Source organism: Aethalodelphis obliquidens, unplaced genomic scaffold (assembly GCF_003676395.1).
Source record: "Aethalodelphis obliquidens isolate GAN/ISIS:26980383/991018 unplaced genomic scaffold, ASM367639v1 scaffold4, whole genome shotgun sequence".
Taxonomy (NCBI): domain Eukaryota; kingdom Metazoa; phylum Chordata; class Mammalia; order Artiodactyla; family Delphinidae; genus Aethalodelphis; species Aethalodelphis obliquidens.
This window is the reverse complement of record NW_020837948.1, coordinates 34,205,147-34,228,832: the sequence shown is the minus strand read 5'-3', so window position 1 is coordinate 34,228,832 and position 23,686 is coordinate 34,205,147. Positions and strand designations below refer to the sequence as shown.

General features: G+C 35.8%; 1 protein-coding gene across 16 annotated transcripts in view; it reads left to right on the top strand.

Moving 5' to 3' along the window:
* PAM (peptidylglycine alpha-amidating monooxygenase) overlaps positions 1–23,686 on the top strand; it is a 282,583-nt gene that overhangs the window by 215,024 nt on the left and 43,873 nt on the right. For all 16 annotated transcript variants that reach the window (XM_027100526.1, XM_027100525.1, XM_027100522.1 and 13 more), the window contains 7 exons: positions 2,354–2,402; positions 3,757–3,824; positions 4,898–4,978; positions 5,253–5,329; positions 5,648–5,751; positions 11,684–11,868; positions 12,945–13,010. In XM_027100526.1, coding sequence (XP_026956327.1) covers positions 2,354–2,402; positions 3,757–3,824; positions 4,898–4,978; positions 5,253–5,329; positions 5,648–5,751; positions 11,684–11,868; positions 12,945–13,010 — 630 coding nt within the window. The remainder of the gene's footprint in view (positions 1–2,353; positions 2,403–3,756; positions 3,825–4,897; positions 4,979–5,252; positions 5,330–5,647; positions 5,752–11,683; positions 11,869–12,944; positions 13,011–23,686) is intronic.

Genomic DNA, 23,686 nt, shown 5'->3' with positions numbered 1-23,686 from the left:
AGTATTAAACATGATTTGTTATATTTTCTTTCTAAACTTTATCTATGGTAAATAAAAATGCATATCTTGTTAGTTACCTGTTATTATGTATTTTTATGTGAAGCTACGTTTGCTTTTCTCATGAGAATTACAGATGAAAGGAAAAAATTTTCTTGAATTATTGCATGTGCTGTTATTTATTAGTATACTTCACTTTTTAAATAATTAATTTATTTATTTTTGGCTGTGTTGGGTCTTCGTTGCTGCATGCAGGCTTTCTCTAGTTGTGGCGAGCAGGGCTACTCTTCGTTGCAGTGCGTGGGTTTCTCATTGCAGTGGCTTCTCTTGTTGCGGAGCATGGGCTCTAGGCACGCGGGCTTCAGTAGTTGTGGCTCATGGGCTCTAGAGCGCAGGCTCAGTAGTTGTGGCACACCAGCTTAGTTGCTCCGTGGCATGTGGGATCTTCCCGGACCAGGGCTCAAACCCGTGTCCTCTGCATTGGCAGGCAGATTCTTAACCACTGCACCACCAAGGAAGTCCAGTATACTTCACTTCTTAATTTCTCATATATCTATCAATCTTGCACACACATACACAATAGTTACATTAAAATCAACTCTTAAAGTTGAGATACAGAGTTTTATAATTACTAGAATAAAATGTGAAATAGAAAGGATTTAACATATACAGAAATGGAAGGAATGAGTAAGTCTGAGTTACTCTTCATGGTCTCTGTGGTTAGAGATCAGCAACTTCAAAAGAGATCAGAATTTGGATGAGTAATTTAAATTTTTACCTTCTTTCTATTTGGAGAAGACGAAGAAAGAAGAGAGAAGATTTGTAAGAGGTCTCTGAAGTGTCCTTGGCAAAGATGCAGATACTTAGCAGCTCTCAACTGAAGTTAGGGTGTAAAAAGAATGAACATCAGGTTCCTGTTTAGAAGGTGGGAATGAACGAGGCGTAGAAACCAAATAAGGTGATCCCTATACATAAATTTGAGACATTACAGACTCTAAAAAATGGTTATATCTTGAAAGCCCAAATTATGGACTACTTCAGTTTTTGAAAAGTAGAAAAGCTAGTTGTTTGGAGCCCCATGGAACAAACCATTCAGTTCACAAACTTTTCTGGATGTTTCAACAATACAGATAATGCATAGAGAGAAGCCACAGCTTTCTTCTGTGAGCTTATGACTAGTACTTAGTGTATCTGCAGGAAAGCAGATAACTAGTCAGTTTGATGAGTCAAGAAAAAAAGCTACAGACTGCTTGAAATGATAGTTTTGTTGTTGCTCTGGGATACATTGGAAATAAATGGATTTCATGAATATGAAAGTACTCTGTAAACTATAAAACACCATACAAATGAAGTATGTAGGTTTTTTTTTTTTTTTTAATAAATCTTTGGTAAAGTTATTAAACTCATAAAATACTTATAAGTTTTATTTTTCTTTTAATAGGAGGGAAAGCCAATAAAGTAGCTGAGTTTCAGGTCTGGATCCAGGAGGGGTGGGACAGAAGCAGGATGTGAAGACTTAGAACTTGAAGAGGAAAGCATGAGGAAGGGATGAGTTTGACCCTTGGCAGGCCTGCAGAGCTGGGGACAGGCCTCACTGAGCTAGTTCTTCAGGGAAGGGAGAGACCTAGCTGACATCTTACAAAGTGCTACAAGGATCTCAATAGATGACAGACCCAGGAAACACATTTTCAACATAAGGTACCACAACTATGAGCCCATACAATGAGTTTGTAGCTCTCTGCCTCATTCTCAGGGGCTTAGCAAGTTGGTATGAATCTTAGATCAGACTTCCATTCTGTCTTTCCCAACTTTTTCACAAAAAGGAGAACAAAGAGAGAGAGAAAAAAGATGAAGGTCGTAATAGCACCACAAGAAGACAGTGTGACGTTAAACTAATGCCCTGAACCTGGAGATGTGTTTGCAGATTAGGAGTCTGATGGAAATGGAGTATGAAGGGAAACCACAGAACCGGGCATAGTCTACAAACTGCCACCTGTCTGCCTGAACAGGGCTTGTCCTAGGACCAGAAATGCAAAGTGGGATTCAAATAGAAACCCAGACAACTTCTCCTTTGTCCACCTGCTTTGAGGCAATGGAAGTATGTACCATCCCCACCTCCACATCCGCATAACACAGTGCCACAAATTTGTACATGAATTTTCCCATTCCCATGGAATGCAGAACAGAAGTGCAAACTTGGAAGGAGAGAAAGAACCCACAGGTGGAAACTTATGAAGTATGAAGTATGTAGGGTTTTTTATGTAGTATTGGGTTGTGATTAGTTAACATTTTTAGTTTGAAATCCATTTTTCACATTTTTATATTTAAGATGTGTATTTTGTGTGTGTGTTTTCAGATAATCACAAAGACTGCTCTGGTGTTTCCTTACACCTTACACGCCTGCCGTAAGTACTACTCTTATCCTAGCTGAGTGACAACTTTAAGATCTTCAAGAGCTTAAAAGTGGGAAATCCACTGTGCTAGTTACCTATTGCTGTATAACAAATTATTCTAAACGTAGTGGCTTAAAACAACGAATATTTATTGTCTCATTTTCCTGTGGCTCAGGAATTTGGGCACAGCTTAGCTAGGTGCTAGGGCTGGCAGTCTCGCACAAAGGCTGCAGTCAAAGTCTCGGCCAGGGTTTCAGCCATCTGGAGACTTGATCAAGGAGGATTCGCTTCCAAGATCTCTTGTGTGGCTATTGATGGGATTCAATTCCTTGCTGGCTGTGGGCTGGAGGACTCCCTCCTTTCCTCCCCGTGTGGGCTCTAAACAGGGCAGCTCACAGCATGGCAGCTGGTGTCCATCACAGCTAGCAAGGGAGAAAGCAAGAGGGTGAGCAGGATTGGAAGCCAGAGAGTCATTTTGTATCCTCATTTCAGAAGTTACTGAATATAATATATAAGCCTGATAGGTGAAGAAAATAGTTAACAACAAATCTTCATACTCTGAACCCAGCGGAGGAAAAAAAGAAGTCATTTTTGCTATATTCTGTTTGTTAGAAATAACAGAGTACTGGGTCTGGTTACTAGGTCCAGCCCACATCAAGGGAAGAAGATTGGACAAGGGCACGAATGTCAGAGCTGTGGGTCTTTGGGAGCTGTATAGATCAGGGTTCTCCAGAGAAACTGAACTAACAGAATGTATGAGAGAGAGAGAATGAAAGAGAAAGAGAAATTGAGATTTACTTTAAGGAATAGACCCACACAATTGTCCGATCTGGCAAGTCTGAAATATTCAAGGCAGGCTGGCAGGTGGGAAATCCTGGCAGGAATCAATATTGCAATCTTGGGTCCAAAGACAGTCTGGAGGCAGAATTCCTTCCTCTTCCCGGGACCTCAGTCTTTTCCCTTAAGAGACCACCCACGTTGTGGACCATAATCTGCTTTACCCAAAGTCAGTGTTTTAAATATCAACTACTTCTTAAAAAATACCTTCACAGCAACATCTGAATTAGTGCTTGACCAAACAACTGGGCACTGCAGCCTAGCCAACTTGACATATACAATTAACCATCACAGGAGCCACTAAGAGACTGCCTTCCACATTTACTGTGCCACAAAAATGTGTATTATTTGCCCAAGAAAGTAAAGTTTTCTCCAGAAAAAAATATATATTCTACCTCTTCTACCATATTATTTTAATTTTCACATGAATCATATTTTACAGACCAATGTATTGAAGTATACCTTATTTTTCCAAGGCAATAGTTTTGACTTTGCAAATAGTTGAGATAAATATTACTGTTTTCTGCAGACAGCCTTTAATTGCTGGCATGTACCTTATGATGTCTGTTGACACTGTTATACCAGCAGGAGAGAAAGGTGAGTAATGATCTTTCAGAATTACCCTTACCTCATTATCTAATCTTTAAGAATGGATTTACAGTATATTTTTCAAAACACTTGAAATGACCAATATTTTTGAGTCCCTGAAAAATACACCAGTTCTTTATTATCCTTGGAGTTAAAATAGGTTTTTGTATTATTCCAAGCCAGTAGTTTATTATTTTCCAGTTTTTATGCTAAGAATTGAGGCCCATGGGTAAGTAGAGGGTTATACAAATTAAAGAATAATTCTTGAGTATTTTACAAATCAATCATCCATTCTTCTGATGCCAGAAACAAATTTCATATCATACTGTGGCATAAACTGCTGCAGAGAATATCAGATTCAGAATCAAAAGCCAGCAAATCCAGGTGCAACTCAAGTCTTTGAACACAGATTTACTGGGCTTATTTCTCCATTTGTAAAATGGGGATAATAATAGCTGATTTCTCCTAAACTTACAAAAAGCTATTGGAATAAATATAATATTATTCATCAGTGTATCTTATTCTTTGGTGAAAGTGTCATATTAAATATTGTTTGTTTGTTCTTACTGGGAATCTTTTAAAGTTAATGACAAGTATGATCTCATTACTTTTCATTGGCTTATTTTAAAAGACGTTTGTTGAATAGCTACTATGTGTTAGTCTGCAAGGAAGGAAAAGTATATGAAATGTTTCCTTCTCAACAGGAACTGTCAATCTTGTTATCTTAGGTATCTGTAATCAATTTTTCAAAAATCCTTCTGTTCTAAAAATAAAAACAAATGTTTAAGCTTTTTCAACTGTGTAAATTTCGTGATAAAGATATCAAATTAAGCCTATGTTTTCACTGTTGATTTGGCCTAGTCATTTTGTTTATGAGTGAAATAAAATATGAGGGTAAGGGGTTCTTAACTCATCTTAGTAAAGTAGCTGGCACAAAATAAGTGCTTAATATCTGCTGAGTATATGTTTACTCAAACCCCCATGCTTAGCTACTTGTGAATACTCTATACATACTTTTAGTCAAGAATAATGTTATTTTCCAGTTGAATAGTGACTTTTTTCTGTGTTTTCATTTCTAACAGTGGTGAATTCTGATATTTCATGCCATTATAAAAAGTATCCAATGCATGTCTTTGCCTACAGAGTTCACACTCACCATTTAGGTAAGAACTTTAAACTACATATTAGATGATATACCACTGTCCTTGCTAATGCTATAACTGTAAAATGTAAATTATATTTGACTTTAAATCTGTTTCAGTGAAAGAGATTTTGTGCAATACCTTGAAATTCTGCATGTTTTTTGATCATATTGTTTTCATGAAAATGCCTAGCATTTGGAGTTCTGAAAATATTCATATTTTATTTTGAAATAAGAAAAATAATGCCTTTTATTTTTCTAATACCTTATATAATTATAATTTGTGTTCATTGCAGGTAAGGTAGTAAGTGGTTACAGAGTAAGAAATGGACAGTGGACACTGATTGGACACCAAAGCCCCCAGCTGCCACAGGTGTGTAGAATCTAGTACAATTTTGAGAGAAAAAAATATTAATCAGATAGTAATTTAAAAAACCCTCATAGAGCCCTTGTGAGTTTCTGTAGGATCTAAACATCTCTAAATCTACCTTTACTGTATATCTAAGTCGTATATAACCTCTTTTCCAACTTGATGGTTTCCTTATCAGTTCTCTTAATATTTCTAAGCAGGGTGGTGAAGTGTGTGTTCATCCTCTCTACCCAGGGTGCCCCAAGCCTCACGTTATTAAGGCATGTGGTTCTGGATTTTATTGAGGATTTTAATGAATCATTGTATTTGTCTTCTTTGCAGGCTTTCTACCCTGTAGAACACCCAGTAGATGTTAGTTTCGGTGACATACTGGCTGCAAGATGTGTATTCACTGGTGAAGGAAGGACAGAAGCCACACACATTGGGTATGATTTCACAAATTCTACTATTTAAAATGATTTTCATTAAGACAAGGCATGAGTATAGGTGACAGTTGTCTTTGTGAATGAATGGCAGGCACATTTTTCTCTGTTATGAACAATTACAACAAATTATAGCATTTTATGATTTTAGAACTGATTGATTTAGATAAACTCCAGAACATGTGCTTACTTTTTCATGCTTCCTTTCTTCCTGCTTATTCAAGACCTTCAGGATCACACCTCTACATATTATAGTTGCCACAAGAGTGTGTATTACTTCCTGTACATCTTAATAAAGAAAAATGTAATGATTATAATTTTTTTTTCTCAAGTGTCCTTTTGCCCTGTGTTCAACTTTAGGTGATTATATAGGTTTTGCATGTAGTGGTAGCCCTTAATTACTCAGAACCATTGATTTTTTTCTACCTGTTAAAACTTTTATGTATTCATTGTTTTCCAGATAAGAAACCAAATGAGAATAATACTATGCAGTACCTTTTCCATAAGAGAATGTTGAATTTTTAAATAATTTTCAAAATACTGAGCTGCTTTGAAATAAGTATACTTTATAACACCAAGTAAATTTTTCAAAACACTATGAATTGTTTCAAAAAAGGTTTGCCTAAATTAAAAATGAAAGATAAAGTCTCTTATCTTTTCTTTCTGTTAGAAAAGAACCAAGGAGCCTTCTTTCCATATTAAACTAGGTTATAAAATATTTATGATGCCACCTAGAAGATGGAGCTTTAAACCACTTATCTTTTGATCAAAGAGAAGTTACAGAGAATAGGCGTCTGAAAATATGCATTAGATGCACAGAAGATGATTCTTATGATTACAACACTAGCTGTTGGTTGTCAGGGGAAACAGAAAAGGTACTGTTGCAGGTAAAAGAAAAAAAAGCATTCGAGATGGTGGAATAGGACTTTTTAATGTCAGTCTAAAAGGGTTTTGTATTAATAAGCATCAATTTTAAGGTTAAAGATAAAAACAAATAGAAAAAAGTCATCAAGTTATTATTAAATAAGAAGTTTTTAACAGCTTTGCTTTTGGATGACTGATAAATTTGGGAAGGGGACTTGAGTAAAGCAATAAAATTACTGAGTTACATAAAATGGTAACAAAAGGACTGACAAAGTAGACATAATTAGATTTGAAAAGTCTAATAATTCACTTATTAACAATCTTTAAATACATGAAGTGTAGAGCCTCTGGAACTTAAACGCCATTGGTTATTTTATTAACCTTTGAAATAGACAAACAAAGGAGTAAAAAAACCCCTTTCAACACATTCTTTGTACTAGCTTACAAGTTTAAGTGTGGAATAAGTAGAATATTTTTGCTTAGAGGTTCCTGTACAGTTTTGGAGGGCTTGTAACTTTGGCCAGATTCTATCCTTTGAGTATCCTCTGTGAGGCAATTATCAGCCATAGAAATTAATGACTTGTTATAGTACCAGGATGAGAGGCCAAAGTGATCTCTAGGGGCCTCTTTCGGTTTCATGAGTCCAGAATAATTCTAGTCTTTTTTAAAATGTGCATTTTGCTTTAAAATAATACCCTAAAATGACTATACCAATCTATCTTTTTGTAACTCTCATGTGGACTAAAGAAAATGCCACTTTGTAAATGAAATAGAAAGAAATTACAGGAAATTAACTTATTGGGTGAATCCATATTCTGAATATTTAATTTAAACTAAGGAAGCAGAAAATTTTGAATAAACTTAAATATGAATTAAATCCTCATAATAATGCAAAGCATTCTTATAGCACTTAATATACTTTTTAGTAATAACAATAATGCATCTGTTTTGTAAAGTAAAAGGTACCACCTCCATAGGGTACTATAGAATCACAATTGAGAATGTAACCAGTATAAAGAGAAAACTAGTATTTTTATGATGTCTTTTAAATTAAATGATACTCTGTAAATCTCCTCTCTCTCTTCTCTGTTCCCATCTAACCCCCAACCCACATACACAAACATGTACTCCCACTGGCACAGGTTTGAGCCCTGAGCATGAAGCTGACTTAAATACAAGTCCCACTTACCCAAAGGTCATATGGGACCAGCAGATGCCCCCTTCAAGCACTGGAAGAAAAATGGGCTTCAAGTTTTTTACCTTCTTGTTCTGCAGCCACCTGGAAACTAGGTTTTACTGGAAAATTGTACCATCAGTGGCCTACTAGGAAGATTTTCACTTGAGTGATTCTTCTACCCAATCCTAGCTTAACTCTATTAAGCTAGAAATTTTAGGACTGGAGAAAACTTAGCTTAAGTAGAGCAATCATAGTTAACTAATAAAAAGCCCTTAAAAAACTAGGGACAGATTTTTCCATACCAGGGATTCATCTCAAAATATAACCATTAAAAAACAGGTGAATTTAAGACAGATTATGTTAATAAATTTACTTAATGGTAACATTTTAAATCCAGATATATTATGTTTCTTTTTAAATAGTAAATATGAATAATATATCTTAGGCAAAGTTGCGCTAATGTATATATTGACAATATAGTACTAATTAACCTACCAAGAAGCAATATTTTCTACCTGACTGCATTACATATTTTATATTAAACATGATGCTTCTCTAAATTCATTTCAGATGTTTAGTCAAGTTTAAACAACAAACAAAGAATTTAATTGAGTCAGCCAAATAAGCTAATTAAGTCAGCTAATTTGCCTAAAAGTGTATATGCTAAAATTTTAAATTAATTCTTGAGAATTGGTAGGTGTTATTTACCAGTTTGGTCAGTTTGTTGGTGATATTTTTCATTTGGGACCAGTTATTTCATATACATATGAGCAGGTCTAATAAATATTTGTAGTTACCAAGCACAACAGTTTAATCAGCATTTAAAGTGTACTATATGCAAATAAAGTTATATGATCAATAGCCTCTTAATGTACAAGTTTTAAAGTACCATGAAACCTCTTAAGAAACAATTCAAAGTTTTGTAAAATAACTTCTTTAAAGTTTTCATATTTCTTTCCAAAATTAGTCTTTCACTGTCATTGGTTATTTTCAAGTCTAGCACCTGTTCATATTTCTTTCCCAAATTAGTCTTTTATTGTCATTGGTTATTTTCAAGTGTAGCATCTGTTGAGTGTAAGGGGCAGGGGCTAGGGATGAGGGAATCACCAGAGTGGAGTATCACTGTCTGAAACATAGTCATGGTGTTCCATAATATTTGGGTTTTTATAAATGATACATTTCACAATATTTGATACTTTCTTAAATGTCAATTACATATCTTTATAATATGAAATGATATATTTTTATAAAAACCCTGATAGATAGATAGATAAAAGAAAAATAGATAAACAGATAGACCTCAATATTTTTCAGAAATGCTGTAAATTGAGTTTGTAATATTGACCTGACTCAGCAGTATGATGTATTAGGGGTAACAGGTTATGCTGTAATACATTATAAACATCTGTTAAGATAGATTGTTCCTTCTTCCTCATTCAACATATATTTATTGAGCATGTACTATTTTCAGGCTCACCAGACTTTGTCAGATTTAAAGCTAGCATATATAAAAGAAGTAGTTCTCACTTAAGCACCTTATTACGCATGAAGAGGAAAGAAATGCACCACTGTAATTGGGGGATATAGGTGATGCCAGCCATCATCATTTAGGGAATCACATTGACATTAGGGAGTGTTGAAAGAACCATTCAGCAGAGCCAGCACAGAAGTCTGAACACAGTGTCCCTCCATACTTTCTCATGTTAACAAGCATTAGGTTGACAGAGTTGCATTGCATATGTTGTTCTCTATGGAGAAGGTTAGATGTATCACAGTTCTCCCTTAGGAACATAGAAAGCAGTTTGGTTTAAAGTCAGATATTTTTTGGGTGAAAGAAAGATGAATGTGGAATAAAACAGGCACACCATGTTGCTGATACTAACAATGATTTGAATCCTACCATGTTTAGGATATGATAGTTTCTGTGTCAGATAGGAACTCAGAGTTACTTTGACTACAAGTTCAATTATAGATGGAAAGGAATAAAGTATGACTCTTTTCTTTTTCTTCAGCTGTTTAATGAAATTTTCTTTGTGATTGCGAAGATTCTTAAATTGTTTAATCAGCTCAATATTGTATCATAGAGTCAATACCTTAAATGAGCTATATTAGTGAGCTGATTAGGCTGTTTCACAAAATCACATGTGTTTAGAGATGAACATGGGCATGACATTCCCAAACAAAAAATATGGAAGGATCTATCCATTGGTTAATTGCAAGTTTCATTTATTACCATACAAATTTATTCAGTTTTTTTCCTTTCATTAATTTGGGAAGGTTTCATTTTGCTTTCCCTCTCTGCACAATGATTCAAGGTTTTCTAAGCCAGGGCCACATCTTAAATTACTTTTCCCTCATTTCACTCTCTTGATCTATACCTTTTTCCTCATTTTGAATGAGGGGAGAGTGGATAATACGGTGGGAGCTCTGGCTTATTACTTTGGCACCAGCCATTCCTTTTATAGCACATAATTTTCTGACCAACTCCAGAGCTGCTAAAATGTAATTCTTAGCAATGGCATTTTGACACATGAAGATGTGTGTAGTGAACAGGTGTTTGCTTGGGTTTGCACTTCACTCTTTGCTTTTATTTCATGGGAAAGGCAATTACACTGGCAGGTATCAGATTCAGAGAGTGAGAAGACAAATTATTTTCAAAATCACAAACGGAGCTTCCCATAACAGGGGCTCATTCCTGTGGTCTCTCGGGCTCTACATTTTCAGAGCTTAGAGGAACCACATCCCTGTTTGGAAAAGGTTTTTCTTTTTTTTCCTTCCCTTGCTGATGTCATTACTGTTGCTATGGAGAGGAAATAAGTGCCACATGACATTGCTGGAAAAATCAACACTGATGTATTTCTGTATGGCAAATAATCCATTTCAGAGCTTGTTTTTTTATTAGTAGAGGCTTGCTAAAAATTGTCAGAACTAACACCAAAAAGGAAATGTTGCTTTGCCCAAACCACGCTGGTATATAAAAGGTGGTTTATGTGAAGGTGTACCTAGTAACTCATGTGAATTGAGGAAGAAGAAAACATGTTCTATAAACTATTAGGCATGATTTATATTATTCGGAACTTTTTCTTGGAAATGACCACCCCACTGATTTAAAATCTATCTTTAACATTGAGTTATTCAGTTGTACGGCACTACCCCATTCAGGTCTGAGCCCTTAGAAGACATTAGGCCTGGTTTCGTTTTGTATCATTCCTCAGGCATTCTTTTCTTCCCTGCTATAGAAGTCAAGGTGCCAAGTCAGATACCAGAGATAACGTTTATGAGGTCTTAGTATCAACACATGATTCTTGATTCATCTCACCCTGAGGAACAGGCAGTTACCAAAACCAAGATCCCTGACTCTAAGGGTTAAATGGAAAAAGCCACTTTTATATAAACTTGTAATTAATATATGGTGTTTCTGTTGAACTGTTCTGAATTTTATTGTTATTAAGTAAATAATTAAGATTTTCCATGAGAAAAATACTTTACTCAATCTATGAGTTTTAACAAATAGAAGAAGGACTAAAGAATAAAAGGATTTAGAAGAGGAAAGAAAGCATCTCATTGCAAGTGAAATGCCATTACCGTCAGTAGTATTTGGTGATATCCATGGAGTGACTGCAAAAGAATACTCCATTATTAAGTGGAAATATGCCTTTGACAGTGTGCTTTTGATGTTGAAAACTGTGATGGGTTTTAATGAAAGCTATAAAATAACTGTACAACATTTCCATCTTTGAATCCATTGTTGGAAGATTTACCGGTTGCATTTTTCTTGCATTAAGAATGTGTTTTATGTGAATGACTGATTTGTCATGTCTGTGGGTTTTTTTGTTTGTTTGGTTGGGGTTTTTTTGGGTTTTCTTTTTTTTTGTTTTTTTGTTTTGCCTGCAGTGGCACATCTAGTGATGAAATGTGCAACTTATACATTATGTATTACATGGAAGCCAAGCATGCAGTTTCTTTCATGACCTGTACACAGAATATCGCTCCGGATTTGTTCAGAACCATACCACCAGAGGCCAACATTCCAATTCCTGTGAAGTCTGATATGGTTATGATGCATGGACATCACAAAGGTAAAATTGGTGTTTAATTTAAATCAACGTATGATTTTGTATTTTATATTTTCTTATGTGTCTCACTTGACTATATGATTAATGTTTAAAATCATCCTCCTTCTGTCAAACAGTCGCATATGTACACATAATCTGATTCCCTCTTTTCCCTCTTTATCCTCTATCTCCCCTCCTGACATTCCCCCATCAAAACAGTCAAAGTGAAAACTCTCAACTAGTGATGAAACAGATTCATTTGAGACCAATTCCATAAATGTAGATCTTTCTTCATTTAATTTGTGTTTCTAGTTTCCTCGTTTCATTCTTCCCATAACCAGTAATGAATGATTCAGTTTATGAATTTATACACCATGTTCTAAAGAGTGCTACAGTTTGCCAATGAAAATGGTTATCATCTCCGACCATACCCTAAATTATCTGTTGAATGAGTCTTCAAGCAAAGAGCAGTTCTTGATTTATGAGGCATTACTAGCCTTAGTCTTTTTGGTCTCATTCTCTAAATTGTTCTTTAATTTACTGTTCATCTGCAAAATGGTCATATTGATTGTCACTTCTTTAGTTTAAAATTGCAAAACCCACATACTGTTTTATTGGAGGAAGTATGCCGAGACTTTACTGAGTATTACAAGTTCAGTCTTAATGCCAGAACTTCTTATTTCTTTCTATAGGAAATTTTATAAAAGAAATTAACATAGCAATCAGGTCATTTCTAAAAATCGTAATATATTTATAAAATGTACCTTAAAATGTTCTGAAAATATCCTAAAAATATTACTAGATTCAACTTTTAAAAAATACAGGCAGTTTTATTAATGCATCTTTAAAATTCTGCATCATTTATATATTACTGAAAGGGTAGTTGATCCAGTTATTAAGTCCGAGTCTGGTACTTTGTAGTTATGCTAGAGTTTTTTGTGAATTAGAGCATTTCTACCATATCAATTCATAATACTACTGTTTTTATGAAATACAAGACCCTGAAAATATTTTTATGTTGATAGCATATTTCCAATAAACTATTTAAAGTATGTAATATATACTGCAAATTTATGCTCAGCTCTTTTGATCCTTTACAGAAACAGTGAATAAAGATAAGACTTCTGTACTACAGCAGTCAAAACGAGAAGAAGTATTAGAACAGGGTATGTATGCTTACTTCTGTAACTAGGCCTATAAAAGTATTCCTTATCCAAATAGGCAACCAAATTTTAAAGTTATTGAGGTATTTTAGGTCTTTCTTTATCAGCCTAATACCCTACATATTGCTGATTTTATGTAATACATAATTCATGAGAAAATGGTCAAATGTTGCACTTTGGCTTTGAAAATAAAAGTATTAATGTAATTTAGTCCCACTAGATTTTTCTGTCCTTGTTTTACCTTATTTATTGTTGTAACTTTTATATATAGTGCAAGGAAGTGCAGATATAATCATTAGAAACAATCAGTGGGCTGCTTTTGAAACCTTATGACCTTTAACATTTAAATTCTTGTATGTTTTGTATGGTGTGTTCATAACTATATTTGAGGTTCAAGAAAAAAAGAAATTAAGAATTAAACATATCTTGCCTCTCTTTTAAGTCATTCTTCTCTGCCTTCAGTTAAGGTAGGCGGGATTATCATCTTATGCATTTGTAGTTTTGTGTTAAGTTGCCATCTGATGAGTTAGGAAAGCTTCATTCTTCCTCTGTTCTATTTATTTAAAGTGGTAATATTTGATGTTGTAGGTCATATACTGTATGTGCTGGCACTGAAAATTTATTCTCCTGAATCTTGCTTTCTTGCCAGTTAAATTAGAACATAGTACTTTGTGTTAGGTGTTGAAGTATGTTATCAAGTCGTTTTTGGCCTAGATGTAATATATTTAAAAGCATTAGTTTAATGTTAATGCAAACATGCTTCTGTTGACAACATAAAGTGTATAGGAAATAGATAGGATTTTTCTATTAGCAACTTATAGAAATTTGTGACTCTTTGGGTATTGTAAACCACTATAGGAATTATTCAAAATGTGTTCTGTTAAGTCTATGTCAAAGATAGTACTCTTGCACTAATAGTATTTGCAAAATTAAAAAATCAGACTTTTTAAAGGAAAAAAATGCATTCTGAAAGGAGAATAGGGTAAACTGTAATATAAAAGTTTTGAAATTATATAGAGTATGTTCCATAACATCTCATTCTAACAAAGTGGCTTAAAAATAAACTTAGCTCGAAGTTGTTTCTATTTTTGTATTAAGTCAAAAAAAGGGAGATGATTTTATAGTGAATAATTTATGCTAAGTGGTTCCTACTGAACTATTGAGTATGACTTAAAATAGCTAAATTTGTCAATCCTGTGTATATAATTTGTAAGGAAGTCAATAATTGTAGCCTAAATATAGTAGTTTTAAGTGTTTACTATAACTGTCCAGAAATTTAATCAGACTTAAAATGAATTATTTTGACATTGCACACACTGTTTGAACTGTATGTCTTTGGAATAATTGGAGTCATCTTAGAACACATTTCCAAATACCTGCATATGTGGTACAGTGTGGAATGAGATCACCATTTAGTAGGTGCAGCTTGTAAAATTTTTCTATGGAAACTGAGGCTGGACTTTTTTCCCTTTGAAGTTACATGAGTTGATCAAGAAAGACATTGAAACCCCTGAAAGATTAGAAACACAGAGGTTTAATTAGCAGAGGAACCTTAAATATTAGATTTAATCTGTTCTTTTCAAACCATAGGATTTTAGATGGTGTCATGTATGCCTAAAAACCAAATCCTTTAATACACTTTCATATACTGCCATTCATTTACCCTTTTATGTTTGATAGCATATACATATAGTATTAAGAAGCTTAAATATACCCTTATATGTTTATTGATATATTGGGCTATATACCCAGTATAGTCTTAATGGTTTCAGAGAAGAATTCTGTGGATACATAAATTATTTTCCTGTAGTTACCATTTTATTCTACTTATGAATAAAAATGCTGTAAAGTGATTTAACTTGGGAAGAAAAAACCAGTAGTCTGACTCAATTTTCATACTGCAGAAAATAGGCTGTGGCATTCATATGTTGAAATTAGTAGGTCCATCAGAATGTCACCTCCTAGATTATGTGAAGACAAATACCTCACCAAAAGCTATTTCAATGGCCATTGTAGCCTCTCTATTATTCCATTAGTCTTTGGGGATCACCAGCCTGGAATTTAAAGAGAAATATAGAAATTCCAAATGCATATTTGTACACATAGTTTATTTGACTTGCTAGTTAGATCAATCTATCTCCTTGCAATACACAGGGCAAATCTACTCATTACTGAGAGAGTATCCCATTCTTCTCAGAGATGTTTGTTTGCACAAAATGTCTATTTGTATTCATTCCCTGGGGTGTTAAATTGACCAAGTAGATGATAGGAGGGCTCTAATTATTCAAATAAAGTACACCATGTAGGCTGATTTTTAAAGAAATCCCTCAGACTTAACCCTTTGCCTTATTTTGGTATTCTGGCAAAAACAAGTTATGTTCAAGTACTCCTCCTGGTTGTATTGACTCTTTCAATATTTTAAATATCCGATACATAAAAGCCCTGAATTATTTCAGTGTGCTAGCCATAAACTAACAGACAACATCTATGTTGGTCACACAGGATATAAAACTCCCATTGGAAATAGAACAGTTGAGGGGCAGGGAAGAAAAGAACCAAAACATAAGAGGACATGTAACCAAAGGCAAGCTCTGTACCCATCAGTGACTAAATAATAGAGAAAGTTCTACCTGGATAATACAAACAATATTCTTTTTTTGCTTCCTGTCTTAATACATTGGCAAAGCAGGCAGGAAGATAAAGGTCATGATATGTCATAAATGCTGTGTTGGAAAGAAGGGATGACCTTTACTGAGGTAGTAAAGAAAAAAAGAGAGAGAGAGAAAGACTCATATGCCATAGGCTGAAAAAAAGAAATGTAGCAGTGCCACAAATGGACGGGAAGTAGTAGGTACCTCCAACATGGAGAGAAAAAAAAAAACAAAGCAAACTAATAATCTATTTAACACAGGTTTATCTAATACTCTATTTCCACAGGAGAAATATGTGTTTTATTTCCTTTGAAATTCTTACCACTAAAATTGCTAGCTATTAATTTTCACCAGAATATTAACCTTGACCAGAAGTTAACTAGTTTGAAAGAGCCATCTGAGTTTTGTGTGAATCCATGTAGAATTGCCCACCCTGTGCTTACTCACAAGCACACTAACCTGCTGCAGCATCCTTGTCTGCCTTTGCTGCCTCTTGAACAAATTTGGCCGAAGGCAAATGTATCTCAGACTCTATCTCAAAAGGTATAATTATGGAGACACCAGAGGAACCTCATTATATGGACATTTTACCTATCAGGTTGTCCTGGATCATGCAACAGTGGAAAACATTTTTTTTAATAAATTTATTTATTTTATTTTTTTATTTTTGGCTGCATTTGGTCTTTGTTGCTGCGTGCGGGCTTTCTCTAGTTGTGGCGAAGGGGGGCTACTCTTCATTGCGGTGCGCGGGCTTCTCATTGCAGTGGCTTCTCTTGTTGCAGAGCATGGACTCTAGGTGCATGGGCTTCAGTAGTTGTGGCTCGCGGGCTCAGTAGTTGTGGCTTGTGGGTTCTAGAGTGCAGGCTCTGTAGTTGTGGCTTGCAGGCTCAGTAGTTGTGGTGCACGGGCTTAGTTGCTCCATGACGTGTGGGATCTTCCCGGACCAGGGCTCGAACCCATGTCCCCTGCATTGGCAGGCGGATTCTTAACCACTGTGCCACCAGGGAAGCCCAACAGTGGAAAACATTTTAATGAAGCTTTAATTAAATCTGCAGAGATTTTTTTAAAATAATGCTTATTAGAATTTTTTAATCATATTCATTATAGAATATATGGAAGTTATAGAAAAGTATTAAGAAATAAACAAAAATCATCCATAATCCCCAGAAATATGGGTGTATATGTACACCCTGTGTGAAATATATATTTTACATATATATGTATATTATTTTTAAAATATTTAGATCATAATATATACACATTTTTGTATCTTCTTTTTAAAATACCATATCTTGAATATTTCCTCCAACTATAAAAATTATTGGCATGCAGGATTTTTAATGACTGCATAATATGTGTATATTCCTGCCCATAGTGCTTTGAAAATAGCCTATTTGTCTACAGGTGAGCTTAGGTGAATGAGTTGATGATGCCTGCTTCTATGCAGAAAAACACTAATGGCTATTCAAAACAAATGGAAATGTCACCAAGCTTTGAAAACGTTGTAAGTAAAGAACTCCCTGTGTATGTAATAAGTACAATAAGCTAAACAATAAAACCCAACTAGACAGTGATTCTGGGTGGAGGAAATGAATCCTAGGAGACTATACAGAATGAGAAAGATGTGGAGATTTTTCACACACAAATGTATCCTTCACTTATATGTTCTGGTTGGCACTTTTAGGAAACTAAGGCATGTTTTTTTTCTCTTTATTTCTTATGCATTATGATTTTTTATATATGTTCATTATACTAAAGGTACAACCTGAACGTTCTATCAACATTGTTTAGGCAAGGAATGTGGGCTGAAACTAAAAGGCATGCCAGCTTCAAGCACGAATCTATACAACTACATTTAGGAGTTCTGAATGTGGGTGTTTCTCTCCTTTAAAATTCAGAGTATAGATCTACTGTTGAAACTTACGTCAGTTGTATTGGGAAGATTTTATGTCTTAAAAAAACTCAAGGGGCTTCCCTTCCCTGGTGGCGCAGTGGTTGAGAGTCCGCCTGCCGATGCAGGGGATGCGGGTTCGTGCCCCGGCCCGGGAGGATCCCACATGCCGCGGAGTGGCTGGGCCCGTGAGCCATGGCCGCTGAGCCTGCGCGTCCGGAGCCTGTGCTCCGCAACGGGAGAGGCCACAACGGTGAGAGGCCCGCGTACCGCAAAAAAAAAAAAAAAAAACTTAAGGCAGGGACTTCCCTGGCGGCCAGTGGTTGGGAATCTGCCTGCCAGAGCAGGGGACATGGGTTTGAGCCCTGGTTCTGGAGGATCCCACAGGCCGCGGAGCAGCTAAGCCCGTGCGCCACAACTACTGAGCCTGCGCTCTAGAGCCTGCAAGCCGCAACTGCTGAAGCCCACGCGCCTGGATCCGGTGCTCCACAACGGGAGAGGCCACCGCAGTGAGAGGCCCGCGCACCACGGCGAACGGTAGCCCCCGCTTGCCGCAGCTGGAAAGGACCCGCGCGCAGCAACGAGGACCCAACGCAGCCAAAAATAAATAAATTAATTGATTAATTTTTTAAAAAAAAAACAAAAAAAACCTCAAGGCAGAATTGAAAGTCAAATCTGCAATACCAGTATGTCCTTGTTATTGTACATTACTCTCTGGACAGCATTTCTTTTGCTGCAGATAGGACCTTTAGCATGTTTTATTCAGTTTGCTCCAAACTCTTCTCACTGTAGTCTTCATGCCCTCATATAATCAATCTTTATACTCAAAGGTCAGCATGAGCTACTATATTCCCAAAGCAGGAGGAATATGACAAAAATACAATTTGTAGAGGGAAAACACTCCATGGCCCCAGATAGTTAAAGGTCTTCAGACACCTTCTGTGAAACAGAATAATTTCACAATGGTTTTATGCTAACAAAAATGAATTACCATTGGCATGTTTTATCAAGTAAGCAGAATCAAGGGAACAAGGTTGCAACTTAACACAACAGTAGTCTACTGTAAAAGCTTATTAAAGTAACAGTTGATAAACCATTTATGAGAAGAGCGAAACACAGGCTGGGCTTAGTAGTTAAAATTTATATTCCTTTCTTGTTCAAAATAGGACACTCCCTTCATCCCCTAATAAATTCCAAATGATTTTAGTAGCATCTTCTTAGCTTATTCCAAGCATTCTCAATACCGCTTTGCTGTTTTAAAGAAGATACAAGTCTTGTTTGTCTTTCCGTTCAGTTTGTTATGATTTATGAGCAGCTCACAAGTCTTTATTTATTGAACTCATCTATCAAACACAACTCTAAATATCCCCCAAGGCTCTAGGAAGCTGAGTGGATGCTCTTCTGAATTGGTTTCCTAATAACAGAATAGGCAGATATGAATGATCATTTATCGCATGGTTGGCCTTTCTGATATAGATCAGTATGTATGGCAGTTGCAAAAGTCATCATCTCCTAACTTCTCCTTTTTCACATTTGTCTCATTTTCTTAAAAAAAGAAAAAGAGTTAAAAGGCCCATTTCTGATTGTTTCACAATCAGATGAGTCCTATAGGGGGAAAAAGTAATAAAATATGATCCTTAAGCCGGTCATCATGATCATGTGTTTTATTTCCCTAAGGCTAGTAGGATAAATGTTGTGGGTTGGTAATAAGTAAACAGTCAGTAAGCCAAATCAACTTTAACCAGAAGGCAAAGTGTCAGCTATGACTGACTCATAAACTAAAATACGAAAATCTAAAAAGAAATGCTTTTATCTTTTCATTCGTCGCATCCCCCTTATTAATCAGTTGTTGTTGCATGATTGTGATCTCATTAGCTTGGTTACTTGGCGTATTTTGTCAGTGGTTAAACTGCCAATGAATATCCTATTTACTCTCCATGTACCATAGAAATCACAGAGCAATAAGCAGTAACAAAAGCTGTTTGTTTTAGGTAATGAAGTACTAGTGATTTGTATGGGAAATGGTGGTTTATATTCTGAAAGATTACCAAGAGGCTCTTGATCACTTTAAAAATAAAAATGCCTGCCACAATTAAGATTTTATGCTGTCTAAAAGTAGGGGTACTTATTTTTTAATCCAATAATCTTAAAGCATTTTATTCAAAGAAAAAAGCATGGGGTACTTTTTCAAGGTATGTTTCCATCTTGTTTAGTTTGATCTTACCATATTCCTGAAAGTAAACCAGAGAAACTTCCATGCTGGTGGGAGGGAATACTGAGTGATCCCAACTAAATAGAAAAATGTACATTGAGCCATGAAATAGCTAACAAGCACACAGCTAACAAACTTGGAGTTTAGTTGGTAGTGCTTTAAACTCTCTTGTGTTATGCTGTGTTCCTTTTCCTGACACATTAGCTGCTACTTCACTAGTGTTTCCCAAATACCAAACCCACTCGGCCAAATAACTTAAAGACCTAGAGCGTTTCTGCATTTCTTAAGATAAGAATCAAAGTTTGAAGTGAGGAAAAGAAAGAAATGGAACTCACTGCAGCCTAAAATCATCAAGGAAAAATTTTTATCTTTACTAATGCAGAAGCCATTTATAACACAGTATTCATTCCAGAATTATTTATTGAGTATCTGCTATAATAGGAACAGTACTAATCACTGGAAATATGACAATATATAAGAAATGAGAGGGGGTTATTTTTATATAAAATCACATTTATACCTTGCCATTTGTCCCTTCTCAGATAATTTTAATGTACGAAAAAAGTTTTTTTGGATCATCTTAGAGAATTTTATCATACATGAAAGGCATATTGCCAGTGGTAAGTTAAAACTATTAAAGAGAATAGAAAATAGAAAACTTTTCTACTTTTTCAAGCCAAAAAGAAACCAGTCATTATTCTTTAGGCCAGTTTTTTGCATATACATTGTATATGTTTGTATTGACTAATTTATTAGAGTCTTATAATAAAAAGAAGACAAGCCAGGATAGGACAAAAAAAAAAAAAACTTGTTCAGTTAAATCATAAACCTGGCACCTGAGCTCAGTAGACTGTTACTTTAAAAAGAAAAAAAAAATTAATATACTAAGATTGACAGGTCTGAGGTGAATTCACAGGAAAGAGATACAGCCAGTACAGAGAAGATAAGGGAACCTGGATCCAGTATAGTGGTACTTAGAAGGTAGATCCCTCTGTCAGGCTGTCTCCTTCAAATCCAAGTGCAACATGCTATCAGCTGTGCACCTTAGTACTGTGCCATTAGATTCCTCATCTAAAATGAGAACAGTAAGTATTCCACGGAAGTTTAATGTGTTCTGTCGTATAAAGCACTCAGTAAAGTGACTTGGTCATGCTGAGCTCTCAAAAAGTACTAGCTGCTATTACTATTATTGTCATTTGTAGGTTATAAAGTACTTCTTTATATGTTATCTCTGTCGAGAATAAGTAGGGTAATTATACCTCCCAGTTTTTCCAGGATTGTACCAGTTTATGCCTAGTATAAATATTAACAACACCCCTTTCCTTTCTCAAATGTGTCCCAGTTTGGTAATTAAATTATATGGTCTGCTTAGCAGCAGGACCCAGAATAGAATTAGAGAGTACTACCCCGAAACACATAGGTTAACTGAGCTGAGGAAAAGGGGTCATAACTGGGAAGTATCTAGGGGACGCAGGTTACCCTCAATCACAAGTCAGTTGCACAAAGGTCGAGCAGCTTTAATACCGTTCCAGACAGACTTTTCCATCGAAGGCAGGGGTGAGGGTCTGTTCTGAAGACGAAGGGGTAGTCCTCCAGCACGACAATTATGGGGTGATAAGAATCTCAGGTGAGTACTGGTGGGAGGGAGGGGAAAGGTGATGTTGACAAATCGGCATCTGTGAATCAAATGACTTTGTGATTCACTGGTGAGAGAAAAATGAATCTAGTTTTCTGGATTGATGGTCCCAAAACATGGTTTCATCACTGAGAGAGGTACTATAAAAAAAAATAATAAAGTATGGGGAGAAGATTAAGCGCCCAGGTTTAGACATGTTGAATTCAAAATCCCATTGAAATAGACATTCAATCCAAGTGGAAATTTCCAGATGGCAGTTTTATATACCACTAGGTTCTAGGAAATCTCCAGATTTTGGAGTCACTTGTCTGAATGTAGCAGCTTAAGCTTTGTGAGTGGCTGAGATCACTTAGTAGGAAGAAGTCTTAGCCAGGGACAATAAAAGTATGCCAGGGATAGACCTCAGAAAACAGGAACATTCCATATGTTGGGCAGAATAAGAGGAAGCCAAGATGACAGGTGAAGATCTGGAAAGAACAATATTGTAAGGAGAGAGGTTCTGAAGGAACTATAAAAGTGCTACATGCCACCAGTAGGTCAGGATGAAGAGTCTATTGGCTTTGGCAACTAGGAGCTCTTGAGCAACTCATGCAGAAGCCATACAGGAGTGAAGTAGGGAGTGGAAGCAAATGCCTTCGATTTAGGAAGAAAGAGGATATGAGGAAGGATGAAGCAGCACATAACCCCACACTGTCCAGTATGGTAGATACTAACCGCATGTGGCTATTTAACTTTGAATATAAATGAATTAAAAGTAAGTAAACTTAAAAGTTAAGTTTCTCAGTCTTACTGGCCACATTACAAATACTCAATAGTCCCATGTGTCTAGGAGCTATCATATTGGCAGCACAGGTATAGACTATTTCCATTATCATAGAAAGCTCTTGTAGATGGTGCTGGAACTTGTTAAAGAAAGAGGGAAAATGAAAAAGCTTGAAAGACATACTGTGTCAGAGGAGGGTCTCTTCTCACCTCCATGACCACTCAAGATAAGCCCAAAGTGAGTGTGTTTATAGCCTGAGTCAAATCTTTGGCAGAGTAATTGTATTAGAAAAGGAAAGAAAAAGGAGATGGGAAAGGCCTTAGAAGGCTCAGGGAGGGCTGGCATCCAGAACACTGGGGTAGGGATAGTTCTTTCTCCAAAAATAGACTGATAAAAAAAAAGAGAGAGAGAGAGAAAGTGCAGAAGTGCAGGTACAACCTTCTTTGGCAAAATCAGGAAGCAGATCACAAAGGCAGCCGTAATGACTTGTTGAGAAAATAGAGGGCTGTAAACTTAAAGGTGGCTTTTTTCCATTATGAAAATACCAATACGAAACAGAAACTGATTTTTAAAAATTTTAGGTAAACAATAGATTGAATCAGATGCATGTTGCAACTAGAGTTTATATCTTTGTCATTAGTAATTATAATAGCTATAATTTAGTGATATCTACTTTATGAAATACACTGGACTGGGCATTTTACATTAACTATCTTCTTTAAATCCACAAAACAATTTTTAAGGGTAGTTGTCATTATCTATTTTAAAAGGCTAAGTAACTTGCTTAAAGGCACAGAAAATAGCTATTAAGTGTCAGGGGTTGGATCCGAACACTAGTGTGAAATGCAGACCAGACATCGGGTAATAACAATACAAGGAAAGAGCAGAGTGCTGTAGGTGCACATAGCAGCAATTGTCAAGGCAGGCTTCTTGGATGTAAGTGACGCCTAAGTAGAATCTGAAGGTTGAGGAACTAGTTGATTACTAGGGAAAGAATGTCCCAGGAAGAAGAAACAACATCTTCTTAGAGTTGACATTCAAGGAAGTAAAAGTCCAATATGGCTATAATATAAACTGAAAAGAAAAAGAGAATATTGAGAAATGAAACTGGGGTAGAGACCACCCAACTTCCTCTGTTTATATTCTATTCCATCCATCGTACTCAAGGTTAGGTAGATTTCCTCAATCACGATCTTAATATGACTAAGAAAGACGGTTAACATTTTGGGATTTCATATATTCCATACACCAGAAGAGAAAAGAAAAGAAACCTTTCTGGTTTGTGTATAAGAATGTAAGAGATAGCCATCTAGTGGGCTCCTGCATGTAACTTCTAGAAGTGAGATGCTGCTCTGAAGCTGTGTTCTCACAAGGCCAGTGCATTTGTGTGAAGCCAAGCCTCTTACGTTGCTAAATTTTTGTTTACCTAACCCAGTGATCATTGTAAATGATCATTTCAAAGGAACCGAGTACTCTGTATTTGGTATTTTATCACAGCTTTTAGATTTTTACTGACAAACCTCAAT